The sequence below is a fragment of the Haliaeetus albicilla genome, chromosome 15 (genome assembly GCF_947461875.1).
Source record: "Haliaeetus albicilla chromosome 15, bHalAlb1.1, whole genome shotgun sequence".
Classification (NCBI taxonomy): Eukaryota; Metazoa; Chordata; class Aves; order Accipitriformes; family Accipitridae; genus Haliaeetus; species Haliaeetus albicilla.
In genome coordinates, this window is record NC_091497.1 from 8,316,566 (window position 1) to 8,332,300 (window position 15,735).

Here is a 15,735-nt window from a genome sequence, read left to right on the forward strand (position 1 = left end):
AATATTCTGTAAGTAAAACATGACTGGAAGGCATTTTTGAATTTAGTTATTTCAATTGAGGCTGTTTTACCTAATTTTGTTTTTATGTCAGTACTTAAAGTCCAAAGCGAGATTATCCTCACCAGCTTCTGAATTTCTAAAAATTAGTTGTCTAAGTCTGAACTAGTCATCATTTAAGAGAAAGAGACACTTCTGAGGAAGAATCTGGTTCATCTGAGATGCCTATTTTAAGAAAAAATGAATTGCTCTCAGAGTGCATGTTTATTTCCACAGCTTATAAAAGGAGAAGGGTGTCCAAACTAGATCCAAGCTTCAGCAGATAAATTCCATGGTAAATATTTAAAATCTTCCTGTGAAATGGCTTTTTGTTTCCTCCATAAATTACAGAGGTTTAATTTTCATTTAAAATTTTACTAGTTCTTATCATTGTTTTGTTTTTCTTTGTTTTTATCATTCAATGACAAAAATGTAATGGAGGACAGATCTTAGTTGTCTGTGCATTTTGCCACTGTTGTCACTACCTGGGAGGCAATACTGCTTGAGTCCTTGAGAATACAGTCTAGAACCTAATTTGTCATTTCTGATACATAACAGCAAAAGTGCAGCCAAACTGGGTCAGACAAAAGGCCCATTTAGGTCAGTCTGTCTGCAACAAGCCAGAAGGAGCTGCCTAGGTATGATAAAAAGAACAGGGTGACCAGATACTTTTGAGTATTTTCCTGGCCTTTGCCAGGTTGATTCGATTGATTTGGAGATCAAACAATTCCAGACCCAGATATATTTTCTAAATATTTAGCAACACTCAATGGGTTTCTCTTCCATAAACTTTTCTGTTTTCCCCTTGAATTCATGTAGAGTTTTGGCGCCCACAGTATCCTTTTCCAGGTGTTTTCACAGTTGAACTATGTGGTGTATGAAGAACTGCTTTGTTTGTTTTGAGCCAGACTTTCAATAGCTTCATTTACTGTCTCTGTAGCTCTTATAACTGGGAAAGAGACTAAGCAGTCTCCCCCACTCTCTAGATGCCAGTCATGATTTTATAAAGCTCTGCCATATTCGACTGCAGTAATTTCTTTCCCTAGGTTACTAGTTATTCCTTGCCTGGAAGCTGTTCCAAAGCTTGTTTTATTTTCAGAGTTGTCCTTCTCTGAACTTTCTTAGTTTTAATATAACTTCTCTGAGATGAGGGCAACAGCCACGTACACAGTATTCAAGATGTGGACAAGCCATGGGGTCTATACTGTCGTATAGTATTTTGCTTTGCTGACTGTTCCTACAGCACCCCAATGACACAAGACTTTATGAAAAGTTATTTACAATAATGAGAGATGTAAAAAATGGGAAAAGCAATTAATTGTAGAACATGGTGCATCTTTGTGCATTAATTATTATTTATATCTTTTTAGAAAACTTGCTGTATTTCTTACTTCCCTCTGTCCTTTGATCTGATGCACACCTGTTTGTCCTGAACGTCTGTCTAAACAGTTTTATACTGATATGGCAGATTTCATTTTAATAGTTTTAAAATATCTAATGTGAAGTGCCTATCCAAATGAAAAGCTGATTTCCTAAATCAACTCCTTGAGTTATCGCTTGTAAATATGAAGGTCTTCTGGAACATGGGCTCAGCATTGCAGATTGTCATGTTGTTGTAGTAGCTCTCATGTATCATGAGATCAGTAGGTCTCTCATCTTCTTGTAGCAGCTATGATGGAGCTGTACGCTTTGTGGAAATATTTGCAAGTTGCACAGTGTTTTGTATAGCAGAAGCCAGCTTTGAGTGTCTGTGGTACTCGTTTAGAAAGACTATAATTCCCTTGTTCTGTTTTACAATTCACCTCTTTTTGATAGTTGGCATAGTTTTCGATCTTTGAACCAACTGCTGCATATAGAACATTATCCAGTGCTGTCATATGTGTAGTCAGGAATAGACAGCAGTTTATATAGCTGTATTTCATAGATGGCTGTGATTGTGTAGGCCAGTTACCACATTATTAAGAGGTTTTGTTTGTAGTTTGGCAGCTGGAGACAATCCTACCTGTAGGTTTGCCAAAAAGTAAGTGTAGAGGAGAACAAAGTTGAACAGCTGCTTCGGTAGGGATTTTTCACGGAGCAGCTTTTTTGTGCACTGTTGGGTTTGTCTTGGGAGAAGTGACAGCTAATGGTAGAGGATTTTGCTGCAGACCTAGTGTGGATAGCATTAGCTGCTGATGTTCAGGATGATTCAAGGATGTGTTCTGGAAAACTATGTGAAGTTGATCCCTGAACTGCTGCAACAGCAATGTATTCACATAAAATCTCCATTTCTGATTCATAAAAATATCTGGGTTTGGCCATCTTATTCCCATTCCTCTCTCCCATTATACAAGCAGGTTTCATGTTGAGGTGCAGGGGGTGGCGGGGAGGGCATCTATTCTTCTAGGAAAATCTATTGTTACCAGACAGTGAAAGGCTTGGAAATCCTTAGAAGGGTTCTGACGGCTTTGCACGCACAAAATTCCAGGTGTCTGGCAGAATCTGCCTTCCTAGTCTTCACCTCTTAATGCAGGCAGCTGTGTTCATGAATAGGCATATATTTCTCCTCTTGGGAATCTGTATGTTCTAGTTACAGATCTACACATGCTCTGTCACTTCACTCAACAGAAGGATCTTTCTTGTCCTTTTCCTGTACCAGCTAAGATGTGGAACTGACTGTAATGATCAGAAGTTCTTTCCAGTAGTGTAGTAGAGACCAGAAGGATCCTTATGTGTTCTCAGCAGGGAATATAACTTCAAATATCTTCAGTTTTAACTCTCCTGGGTCTTCAATCTGTGAAGGACTTTATGCTTTAGTTGTTGTGCCACTATTTGCAGTCTGTTTGACCAGATTGTCTCGTTGCTCAAAGCCTTTGTTCCCTGGAGAAACAGGATCTTCACATTATTATCTTGGACTTCTGGGTTTCTGGAGCATGTGCCAAACCTTTCGGTGACATCTTCATGAGTTATGTGTGGAAATGATGATGCTCAATTTAATCAAAATGTTTTGCAGAGACAAACAACTGGCTCTTAGGTTTGAATTTCCCCTGTTATGGTAGAACACCAAATCTCTGTTACACTTTATGCTGTAAAGATAGTATGGCCTGGTCAATGCAGGTTGTTTTTCTTGAAGACGGTGTCAAAATACCACCTCCGCTAGGAGTTTTCTGGACCTTTTTGCATCTCAAGCCTCATATTTCTAGGGCTTTTTTCATTTACTGGAAATGTTGGTAATTGTAGTAGGTGTGTTAAAATTGGCGTGAATGGAAAATGAATGGCAGTGTGAGGGTGGGGAAGCCCCAGAAGGTAAAAAAGGCAAGAGAAGGGCTAGTAAGAATGGCATGTATTGATGACAGGACATCCAGACCCCAGCCTGTCTACGTGGAGCTACTCAAGACACACATTTCAGGAAAAATAAAACACACAATGCCCAGACTAAAACAAAGACTTAAGCTGTTAAGAGATGATGGCAGGAATGTAAAGAATGTCATAACCTTCAGACAGGTAAGGACGGAAAGGACTGTAAGTAAATCCTAATGACTCAGAGAAATTTTAATTACTGTCAGCTTTGAATGGGAGAAAAGGCATATCCAAAATCAGTACATAGTTGGTAACCTAAGCATAATCTAGGAGATCTGATGAAGACTGCATAGCTGGTATCCTCAGTGTCACCATATGCAGTCATGGCAACACCACCTTGGTACAGGTGTTTTCATCCCTACCTGCTGGACAGATTACTTGAACACAAACATCTTGTTCATTAGGTATTAGAATGTCTGTGAAACTAGTACTCTTTTAAAATGTATGATCTCTTTTTGTTTGTTTACAGAATTGGATTTGTTTTCATTTTAAGTACAAAAGAAGAAATTGATGGAAATGAAGATGCTGGAATAGCTCTTTGGAGAACTTTTAATTACATTGCAGAGGAATCTGACACCTCTCAAGCCTTTACCTCGATAATTAATGTTAGTTCTTTCACAAGAAATCACTTTTTTTTTCTTACTTATTACTTTTCTGTGTAGTTAGGATTTTGCTCCCTTGTGACAACGTGATACATTTGCATTTACTTTACATGGAAGTAAAGTATTAAAACATGAATAGCATTAATATGCTATAGAATGATTTGCAGAAATACTTTCCTGCTCCAGAAACCAGCTTGCTCTTGTCATTTTACCTATCTACAGGCTTTCTTCAAGAATGTGAAAAGGTAGATGCATGCCTTGCAGCTTTTAGTATTTTCTTGTGAAAAATGATTCTGTATTATTTGTGTTAATATGATGTGCCTGTCTTTGTGTTCTGTATCTCTTGGAGTACAGGCATTTTAATATCACTTTGGCAATCCTATTAGCTTTGAAAAACCCTTGGTTGTTCTCTAGTGTAGAAAGTGAAACAGAGTAAGAAGTTCCTTTTTGGTCATGCTTGAGCTGTTCATGGGTGTAGAAAACAGAAATATTCCAGGCTTGCATTTAGTGAATGAGACAGGTTTTCAGTGTAAGACAATGCAGGTTCATGTAAAGACAGGAATTTCAGAGATGAATGGAGGGAAATAAAGTGAGCAGTCCATGTGAAGACTCTGCAGGCAAAATTATATCAGAGAATATGGTATTTATGCATAATGTTTTTTTTCTTACTTTTGTTTTCTGTTATTCTGTTCAGTGCCTAGAAACTAATGTCATGGACAAACTCAGAGAGCTTAAGATGAAAGGAATTGAAGAAACTAGGAGTGCCTTGGAAGAGAGATAGAAATCCACAAGTGTTAGGAGCTGACACACATGCGTGGCTATTATCCATGACCAGATCACAAAATATCAATTTATAGTGTGTTTTTTAAAATGTTGTGTCCTCTCTTTACTTTGTTTCATCATATAAAAAGGAGGAGATGATAAATATAATTAGAAGATACTAAAAATAGAATCAATAAAATACAGGTTTGAGATATTCAGAGCTATGGAGGGAAATGTATTGTTCCTTGTTTGAAAAGGAATGGATTGAATAATTTTCCCTTCAAATTTCTTTTGTATGTTTGATGAAAGAAATCAAATCTTAGCTATGAAATAAAATAGCATTGATAAAGAAGAATTATCCCTGTAGGAAAAAGTATCACTGACTAATTCAGGCTTGGATTCATCCCATATAGATTCAGGTAACTACCCATGGTTCAGTAGTTTGTGGTAAAAATTTAGATTCCTTGTCTATTCGGTGGAGAGAAATAACCTTTCACATTCAGGTCATGTAAGTGTATTTCCTTTGCCACTTCAGATTTAGACTAAAGGTATAATAATAGATTAATCAGAACAGTCCTCTGATGAAAAATTGTGCATATGTGCAATGGTGATAATTACTAAAGAATATAAAAGCTGCAATATAGCAATAAAAGCAATATAAAAGTATACGGATATAAAATTTACTGGAGGACTATAAAAAGATATTTACTTTCATTGTTTATTTACTTTTAATAATTTTAATAAATTATTATTGACAATTCACTACATTTTTTTCTTTCTTTCTAATTTTTACAGATGTACCATGAAGTGAAAGATGGAAATGTTCTAACAGTAAATCATGTGAAAGATGTTCTTAGAAGCGAATACCCACACGCTGATGTTCAGAGTATACTAGATGTTCATTCTGAATACGATGAAGGGAGGAAGGTATGTTGAGAGCAAAGTGGTAAGAAATACTGCAGTACACAATTTATTGCATTTGCTAAGCTGAAAGATTGCTAAATGTTAAAGCAAGTAAATACAGTATCTTTGAGTGAAATTTTTCTTTAGCTACCATTCAGTCACTAGTGGAAATGCTGAAAGGGTTCCTGCATCGCTACTCTCACTATTAAAATTTACTATTGCCTGCTGCGTTCAGGAGCACAAGTTTTTTTTCTAGTAAGCATGTCAAGGGGTCTCTCACACTGCAGAAATTGTTTTCCTGTGTCTTCTGGGTGAGGAGCTCAAGCCTGTCTTCTAGGCGAATCATTGTTTCCTTTAATTGTGCTTTCTGGTTATAATTTTCTTTGGGAAAGACAGCTATGGATTTTGATTTAAAGGCTATAGAGAAGACATATTTTTATCTATAATTCATTATGTAGATAATTTTCTCCTAAAATATATATAAAAATACTGTTTTCCTTCATGTGTCCTCAGCCATGCTATCTATACAATCTTGTGTTTCTGACACATGCCATCCATTTTATTTATTTCCTTTTAAAATCTGTTGTATAACATATGTTATGTTCCTTTAAAAAGGTGCATCTGGGCAACCAGAAAAAAAAGGTGCTCTTAGCCTTGCGCTGCTTGTTCCCCACTGAGTTGCATGGAGGATTCGTATAGAAGGGCAGTTTGAATTTGCCCTGGAAACAGCTGGATACGCTTAGGGGAGGAAAGCTTCCCACAGAGAGTATTAAAGGAAGAAAAATAGACAGAGAGCCACCAGAAGGAAGCCCCCTGTACAAGCAGGGACAATGAAACTGTGATGAAGATCAGGGAGGAGACAGTGGGATGACAGAAAGTTGGGCACAGAGATATTGCCATAGAGTTTGTAACCATCCAGAAAGTGACACTGAAAGAAAACATGAAAGGATGCAGAATAGAAAGGGGGAATGAATTACAACACATTTTTATTTCTGTTTGTCTCATGGAATTTTCTCTGAGGAAAAATTAGCTTGTTCTGCTTTCTTATCAAATAAGGCTTGGCTTCTGAACATAGAAGCCTTCTGAGGTTTATTTGGGGTGCTTTCTTTGGGGAAAAGGTCTAGGTCGATCCACCTGAAACTATGAATGTCTTAAGGTCCTTCTCCAATGTTATTTACTTAATATTTTTTTGCTAAGATTGTTAAGCAAAATAAAGTGATATTTCCCAGCAAGATGACAGCAAAAGTTTAAAATACCATGTATAGATCTATAATTTCTTTTGTCATTCTATTTGAGAAATGAGTCCCATGTGTCCTGTTTGGTTTCCAAACATTTCCTGTTTTGTCCTTGCTACTCATGAGAAGGCGTGACAGTGAATAGAGCTTGGAGATTAGAGTTCATTGTCTCTTGATATTAGTTTCATTTTTTGCTACAGTCAGCCACAGTCTGTTTAATTCTGTGATGTTTTTGATATGATCAGGCAGGAGCAACCTTTTATAAAAAGACTGGCCTGGGTCCATTGCCTCAAGCTCTGTTTAATGGCATGCCCTTTAACAGAGAAGAGATGGATGCTGCAGAGTTAGAGACAGTTATTCTTCAGAGGATTATTGATGCCACCGGGTTCTTCCAGAGGGCAGTGTTCATGGTATGTTTAACATTTCTGAATGAATGCAAGATGAAATATTTCGCACTGAATTGAGTCATGTTTATATATTAAATTTTTTATAACGAGATGGCTTGAAATGAATAATATCACAACTAAAATTACATTAATTTGTGGTCATGATTTTGAAACAGTATATTTAGATTATACAAGATTGAAGGATTGACTAAGCATATAGTAATTATGTGGAATTTTTCAACCAGAAACTGAGAATGTACTGCAGTTGTTCATTGAAAAAATGTGTATCTGATATTTTGAAATACTCTCTGTGTGATATTTATACATTTTTGACTTGACATTCTCCATAACTTGATGTATATAGAAGCTTTAAGCTCAGTTGAAAGATTGTACAAATACTTGGTCTTTGTTTGTCTTGAAACTGTAAAAGTACAGATTTAATTTTTTTCTCTTACTACTACAGGGTTTGTTAAATGATCATATAAATGCAATGGATTTTCTTATGGATCAGCACAATGTAGTTTCCCGTATAAACCCCACTATTCTTGGTGCAGAAAGAAGATACATACATTTCAGATCCACAACTGGTAACTACTTTTCTCAGATTGGCTGTTGTTATGATTTTCCTTTTTTTAGAGTTGTAACATGTTGTGTTTTACATTTTGCAGTTCCATTTGATGTGGAAGACTTCTCTACTTTCTCCTTTTTGGACTCACAAGATAAAAGTGCTGTAATTTCAGACAACATGAAGTATTTAACAAAAAAGGGTATATTCATTTTCTGTATGAGTTTTATATATATATATATATATATATATTACAGATTGTTGAAATTTGCCAGTAAATTATTCCAAGTAAGTAAGTATCCCAAGGATCCCATGTAAATAAATAAATTTCCCAGTATCCCAGCATCTTCTTTCAGGAGCCAGATCATATCCTAATATTATATACATAAATTATAGTTAACAGGATAGTTATTTTAGATTTTGTAGTTTTGAAATTGGATGGATGTCACGGTTAGATATTTTTTGTTTTACAGACATGAAGTTAAAAAGCTTTGCAAGACTTCTGCAGCTTTGAAAACAGGCTCAGTTTTCATACTAATATGGTTTTACTTGAGGATATTAAAGAGAGTATATTCAGTTTTCAAGTGACTCTTAGTTCAGCATTATCAAGTGAAGAAAGTATAGTCTTTGTAATATATATATATATATATCAAAATTAGCCATTTCTGCAATTTAAGGAATAATTGATTTTATTTCTTTTTTATTAGCATTCAGTATCTTTAATTTTCCTCTAGTTAGATTGTTTTAATTTTGATATTTGAAGCTTTGTCTTTCTGTAGAAAAGAATAAATATATATATGTTTTGATGGATTATCACTCATTTATACATTTTATCTTGCTAAAACTCACACTTTTTTTATACACTTAAAATATTTTTTGATGTAAAATATTCTCATTGCATATGCAAGCACTTTCCCTTGGAGTTAGAAGAAATTACAATTACAACAGTGGCAGCATAATACTGCATGGAATTTTGCAATAGTCTGTACCTTGTTAGCTTCTAGGTGTAGACAGTTAACGATTGCTCATTTACATCAGTCCATCAAGGGAAAGAAGAATCCTGTTAACAAAGTGCTACTCTTTCAGTAATGTTTATGTGGTATTAACATAGTTTTTACTTATTCGATTATCAGAAAGAAATGCCATATACTTACATTTCTTTAGAATAAAATTATTTGACTCTCTTTGATTCTCTGTCTCCAATCACAGGGACATCCCAGCTAGTTGTCAAATGATGGCTGGCTTTCAATCTGTAGGCTCATTTCTAAGATTCATATCTCCTGTGTAAAACCCATAACCTTTAAGCTGGAATCTACATTTCAAATCTCTGTCCCCAGTGCGTTTCTCTAGACTGCAGCAACGCTTAATAATAACCTCCTCCTAGAATCTCACCAGAACCTTGCAAAATTCCCATCTACATGTATTACCTTTTAGGGGATATATGATAGACCTGAGTAGCCTGATATTCTTCTACAGATAATTTTGCAGAATTTTTCATGTACTGTTGCCCTTCTATGAAGAATAAAGAACAGGAGGCTATAGACCAGAAAAAAGGGAAATTTTCTGCATATACACCTATACAGTAGTTTAATTGCTTTGGACTGTATTTGGTATATTCCTGTTTGTGTCCAGAAATGGTAAGTTTAGTCCTGCCTTTGGCTGAAGGACTCTCTCTTAGCTGCTGGGGAAAGTTGAATGGCCTAACTCATGCATTCTTGTAGCTAATTCTTTTCATTTCTGGCTATATGACTAGCCTGCCATCAAATGTTCACAAGAAATGTCTGGTAAAGCAGGTCTTGTTAATTGGAGCTAGCTTATTAGGTAGGGCCACCTTGTTTCAGTGGTACAACAATAGATTGGCTACTTTAGTGACTCTCTCATATTAACGTAAGTTACCTCCTAAGAATTTTATTTCAATTCAGAGGGCAAAAGATTCTGATGTGGCAAAGATTAGTCTTACAGTTGAAGTCAGCAAAAATACACATAAACTTCAAAATCTCAAAGAGAAATAATTCATTATTCATTACTCGTGAGAAGATCCTCCGGAATGTAAAGCAGGATTATCTTTAATTTTCAGATGAAGATGCATTATATGCTGTTACTATCTGGATTATTGCTGATTTTGATAAGCCAGCTGGGAGACAACTGCTTTCTAATGCCTTGAAACACCTGGTGAGTTTCTAGCAGTTTTTATTAAAATAATTATTATGAATATGTTGTTAACAACACTGTGCATATTCAAAAATTATACTCTTAATTAAAGGTGTAACAATATTTTTTTGTGGGTCAGGTGCAGACTTACGAGACTGTGCTTTCATTTTGCTCTACAGTCCTGCAGCACTGGCATCTTACAGGCCTATAAATGATCATTTGGTTCGTGGACTCCTGACGCAGGAGACAAACTATGACGCTGTGCATTAAAAGGGTGAATTTCTTCCTAATTACAGACCTTCTCCCATGAGGTAACCTAGCATGTTACCTTGGCCAGGGAAGTTAAGATAATGCCTGTTGGTGTGAACCGTTATGCAGTGTTCTCCTGTATTGTATGGCATAGCTGTGGCCATGAAGTGACCATTTTTCCACATATTGTTTATATGCTTTTGAGATAGATTTTTTTTTTTTGTGTGTGTGTGTGTATTTTAATATGCTAAGAGGTTCATGCACACTTAGGAGTTTGCTTAATTTTAAGTTCTTCAGTGTTAATAATAGGATTTAAAGTATATGAGTGAATGTCACGTGAATATGAATGAGAAAAAACCCCCCTCAGTTCTGGGGAGGTTAGAAGAGTAATTAGACTGAAATTGGGAAAACATCTAGGTTTACCAGTCAGGAATGAAACAGGAACCGCTCTAAGGGAATTATAAAATTGGTATGTTGCAGGGAGTGTGTGATACCAAATGTGTCCTAAAAAGAGGCTTAAAAAAACACAAAGAAGAGTATGCAGTACAAGTCCTTGTTACAGGAATACATTTCATTTATGTGACTGATAGATCTGTGACCCAAGCTTGACAGGTGTATTCCCTCTGTAGTTTCATTCCCCCCCCCCCCACTTCAGCAGGGAAGATATGCCATAACTCCCAACTAGGACATGAGAACTGGGCAAGTCCCCATGTGTTAGTGCAGAGAATTTAGGAAAAACATTAGAAAAAGCCGTTCTGAATAAGGTCTGTTGTATCTTCTATAAAATAGCAGTTTAATTGGTTATCTTCATTCTAATTCATAGATTTGATGTAGACGAACCTCATGTACTACTTGGTCTAGTGATTTCCGAGTTTCATGACAAAAAGACAAAAACATAGTAATTTTTTTTAAAGTCAGTTGATTTGTATGGAGATTCTCTACTCCTTTGCCGTCCCTTTTGTCTGTCGGGTCAGGGTCTAGTAGAATTTCTGATAGGTGCAGAACTGGGACAGACACCTCTTGTGCATGACTTGCCATCAGCATTGGAAGAAAAGCTTGCAAGAATCTGGGAGGGGAGGTGGCTGAAGGAAGCTCACTTTCAACTATTCCAGCTAATATATAATATTTTGAAAACTACTAACATATTTTTAATTCATTTGAAAAAAACTAGGGATGTCTTAGCTGGAAGAGGCCTCTGGAGGTCATCTAGTTCAGCCTCCCACTCAAAGTGGGATTATTGCCATCATTAGATCAGGTCAGCTGTAGGTTTGTCTGAAGGAGTCCTGAAAACCTCCAAGGAAGTGACTCCATCCCCTCCATCCCTTGACAACTTGCTCTGGTGTTGCGCTGCCTTCCTAGAGTAGTTTTTCCTGCCAGGCCAAAATTTGTGACCGTTACCCTTTGTTATACTCTTTGCCGCTACCAAGAAGAGTTTGGCCCTGTCATGTTTTTCACTCCCCCTTCAACAGTTGTGGTTGCTCTTAGGGTTCTCTGTAGGCTCCTCTTTGCCAGATTGAGCAAGCCCTGCTTCTTCAGTGCCTCCTCGTTGGCCTCTGACCATCTTGGTAGCCCTTTGCTGAAGCCTGTCCAGCATCTCAACATCCTTACCGCACCGGGGAGACCAAAACCAGGCACAGCAGTCCAAGTGCAACCTCACAAGTACCGAGAAGAATAAGAACTTCCCTTGACTGGGTTGCCATGGTATCTCCTAATGTCTTCTTTCCAGCGAGAGCACACTTCTCAGGAACAGTTTAAAGCACGCATTTTCAAGCTTTTCAAATAAGTGTTTTAACAAAACATTTCTCAAGGGCTGCAATTTAAAGTTTGCTGTTTAAATATGTTGAATACCAGTGATTTCATTCCTTATTTTTCTATTCTCTACTGCAATAGAGTCCATTTACCTTTTCTTCGGTTAGTGATGCTATTTGATCCTGCCTTAGAATCATCACTCTCTCTAGTAAAATTTAAGTGGCATCACTGATTTTAGCAAGTGAAAGACTTTCCTGCTGATTAAGATTAACGTGATAAGTGGATAATTTTTCTTGTATTTATTTTATGCTTAGTTTGATGGTTTTTGAAAAATAGAAATACATCTACAAAGCCAGTTCTGAAGTCTGTAAATGAACACTTGTGTATGTCTTTTGTTAAAAATATACTTCTGCAGAATGCTCAAAGGCAATTGTTCTATTAAAAAAAAAATCTATTTAAAATATGTATTACAGAATAGGTAAATCCTTGCTAATAACATTTTTACTCCTAGTTGAAGTTCTGGATTAGGTATTGATGTTCTAAAGACAAATAGCTGCGAAAAATTAAATACTTAAGGGCATTTCAGAAGAGTTATAATAGGTATGAATACATGAGGTAACAGCAGATGGAACCGTAAAATTGTGTATTATTCTGTATTTTTCTTTGCAGAAAACAAGCAGTCATATACGTGTTGGGATTTTGAACAATCCTTCATCAAAAATAAATGAAGATAACACAGCCATTGCAAGAGGAATTTTGACCGCTTTTCTAACCCAAAACAGCAGCAACTTAAAAAGTTTCCTAAGTAAACTCAGTAAGGAAGAGACAGCAAAATCCCTTGCTGCTGGAACTAAAATTGCTAAGTTCCTCATCCCAGTGAGTGCAAACTAAATTAGACTACCTTTTCATTTTACATATATTTTATTGGTGTTGAGAGTAACAGTGTGTGGCCAAATGATATGAAGTTTATAACCGTTATACAGTTTCTGCTCAAGCAGATTTGGATTTTTGACAACTTTTCTGTGATGGAAGAATAGAGTATTTCTTTAAAATAAGGGAAGAAAATACAAGAGTACTGCAAAAATACAGAGTATGGATACTGGATTATTGAGACAAAATAGTTTAATTTTTAATTGTCAGTTGTTTTTTTTACATAGGTATCTATTAATTAAAATTACAGTATTAATATTTGTCAAGAATTAAGACTTCAGAAGTAACTTTTTTTTTTACTGTGCTGTTGTGGTTGTGAGCAGACACAGACTGAAGCTGTTGAGGTTAACGAGCATTGTATACTTCTGACCAACATTTTCTGTTGTGTTTCTATGAAAATTCATTGGTTTAAAATACAAATGTTGCTGATTTCAAAGTTCACACGTAGAGTGGAGCCGAGTTATCAAATAACAGCTGCAATCTACAGTTTTTGTTTTAGAAGGGGCTGTAAATTGTAGTACTTTTAAATAGGAAGATTTGGAAGACTAAGAGAACTCTCTGGCACCGTACTGGAAAATTAATTAGCTGGTTTGGGTCATCCTCTTATTTCATTGTCTAATAAATTTTTGAAAGACATAAAGGTAGCTAATTAAGCAGTGTATGCATGTTACTAATTTATTTTGTTATATTAATTGTGTCTGAATGAAGCTGTTTGCTTGGCCTGTACATTTCTAATGCAGAAATACCTATCAGTGGAGTTCAATATAGGAGGATAATTTTGACAGGTGAGGCACAGTGCCATTGTAAGCATGGCAAAGTTCCAGCATTTTTTTCCCACTTTGAACATAGATTTGTTATGTATCTTACGGGATGATGTTAGTTTCCCTAAAACATGTTTAAGCTGTATCCAATGACCACATTAAAATGACTGTTAGGTTTTTAGAGTATTATGGATTTTTTTATATCTTTTTCCTAAAAGTGAGAATATAGTTCAGTTGTTAACAGAGAATGTTATTTTTCATGCAGTTGTGTGCTGGATCATAGAAAAAGTGCTTAACCTCAGGCTCAGCTTTCATCTCATGGTTATTCACAGTTGCCCGAGGGTAAAACCTGCACACTAGCTAGTTGGGAGACCATGGCTCCACACCAACAGTCACCTACTTAACTGAAGCTGAGGTTGCTGTTTTGATTTTTGGCTACCATGTAACTTGAAGAAAATCTTTGATTACCTCAGCTGTTACAAAATTTATTTTTGCTGAATCATTCCACCATCTCATGCTTTACCTTTGCTTTAGGGAATGGATGATGATACTTTTGAGAAGAAGTACAACACTTTAGGACTGGATTTAATTAAAACCCACCAGATGTTCTGCCAGGAGGTTCTTAAGCTGCTTCCAGGGCAAATGGCTGTTATGAGCAATGGCAGGGTAAGAAAGAAATTAAGTCATCTCTCAGTCTTCTTGTAGGTGTGTTTCACTTCCTGGAACTTCAGCTTCAAGCTAAAGAAAATGCATTACATTTATTTCCCACTCACTCAGCCTGTTGTTAGAGAATGGTATGAATGTTTGCCTTGTTTTTTGTTTTACTTCTAATTTGGTTATTAGCTCCATTCCATTGAAGCTACTATGTATGTATGTCATTTCCACAGCTATTTAAGAGTTAATCTGCCAAAATTGTCTAAATAGGTTAATATTTGAAGTATGATTAAAGATATTAATAAATTTTGATCCTGAAGTTACCTATATTTTACACATTTGGGATAGGATAAACTACTGCATATATAATAAAAAATAAATTACACTGACTAGGGTAGTATTTCAAGCTCTAAACCCCCAAATTGTTTATAAATATTAAATTGTTCTGTAATCCTAATTCTTATTGTTCAAATAAAAGTGTAGTAGTTTTTTTGTTTCAATTTCTTGTATATATATTCTGAACCAATACCCTTAATTACGGGGTGGCTATAGAGGAACTGTGATTAAAAAATACAATATTGGGGTCAATATTTAGTATTTGTTAATGACAGTCAATACATTACATTACAAATACAATTTATACAAACTACTCTGAGTTAACTCTTTTCTATTTTCTATTTATTGCTCCACCATTAGAAAGAAACAGAGATACTATGTTGGCATCTCATTACTGGAAACTCTTTTAAAATTGTGTTCTTAGTTACTCTTGTGCATCCTAAATGGCTTCTGAGATACAACTAAAATACCACTAATGAACCCATGGAAAGTTTTTTTTGTTGATGAAGCACAGAAGAATTGTGTTGGCTTTTGTGTGTCAAGCTCCCCCCAACTAAATATGCAATGTTATTTTATAAATGGTTATTACTGTTTTCCATGCCTAAAAAAGCTCAAATAATGTAATCTTTTAAGTTTTGAGGAAATGCGTTTCTTAAAAATACTTGGAAAAAGTTGATAATATATATTCATCTATCTAAAAGTTTGTTTTCACTTTAAAAGATTACTTTTAAAAAAGACATGGGATATTCTTCATTTGTATCCTTGCTGTTTCAGCACTGAAGTTTTGTTTTTATGAGCAAATCTTTTTTTCTAGTTATGACTTCTACAAAAGTAGCATGGTATTTCATAATCACACTATAGTTTTTCTATCTCATGCATCATTAATATTAATAAAAAATTCAAAAGTGGAATTTTGTTAGGTAACCTCTCATTTCTAGGAAGCAGTTGAATTAACCAAACTTACATCATGACATTCTACATCCTGGGAGTCCTATAGGCTCTTGAAGTTGACTTGGGTCAGTTTAGCTTGGTAGGCTATGAATAGGAAATCCAAACATCATCCTCAAATCTATTTTC

The 15,735-nt window shown here is 35.6% G+C and overlaps 1 protein-coding gene across 1 annotated transcript in view; it reads left to right on the forward strand.

Annotated features, from left to right (window-relative positions):
• UGGT2 (UDP-glucose glycoprotein glucosyltransferase 2) overlaps positions 1-15,735 on the forward strand; it is an 88,311-nt gene that overhangs the window by 39,957 nt on the left and 32,619 nt on the right. Inside the window, exons 15-22 of the mRNA XM_069802453.1 lie at positions 3,845-3,980; positions 5,535-5,666; positions 7,123-7,287; positions 7,727-7,850; positions 7,932-8,030; positions 9,906-10,000; positions 12,647-12,853; positions 14,203-14,334. Of these exons, the coding sequence (XP_069658554.1) occupies positions 3,845-3,980; positions 5,535-5,666; positions 7,123-7,287; positions 7,727-7,850; positions 7,932-8,030; positions 9,906-10,000; positions 12,647-12,853; positions 14,203-14,334 (1,090 nt within the window). The remainder of the gene's footprint in view (positions 1-3,844; positions 3,981-5,534; positions 5,667-7,122; positions 7,288-7,726; positions 7,851-7,931; positions 8,031-9,905; positions 10,001-12,646; positions 12,854-14,202; positions 14,335-15,735) is intronic.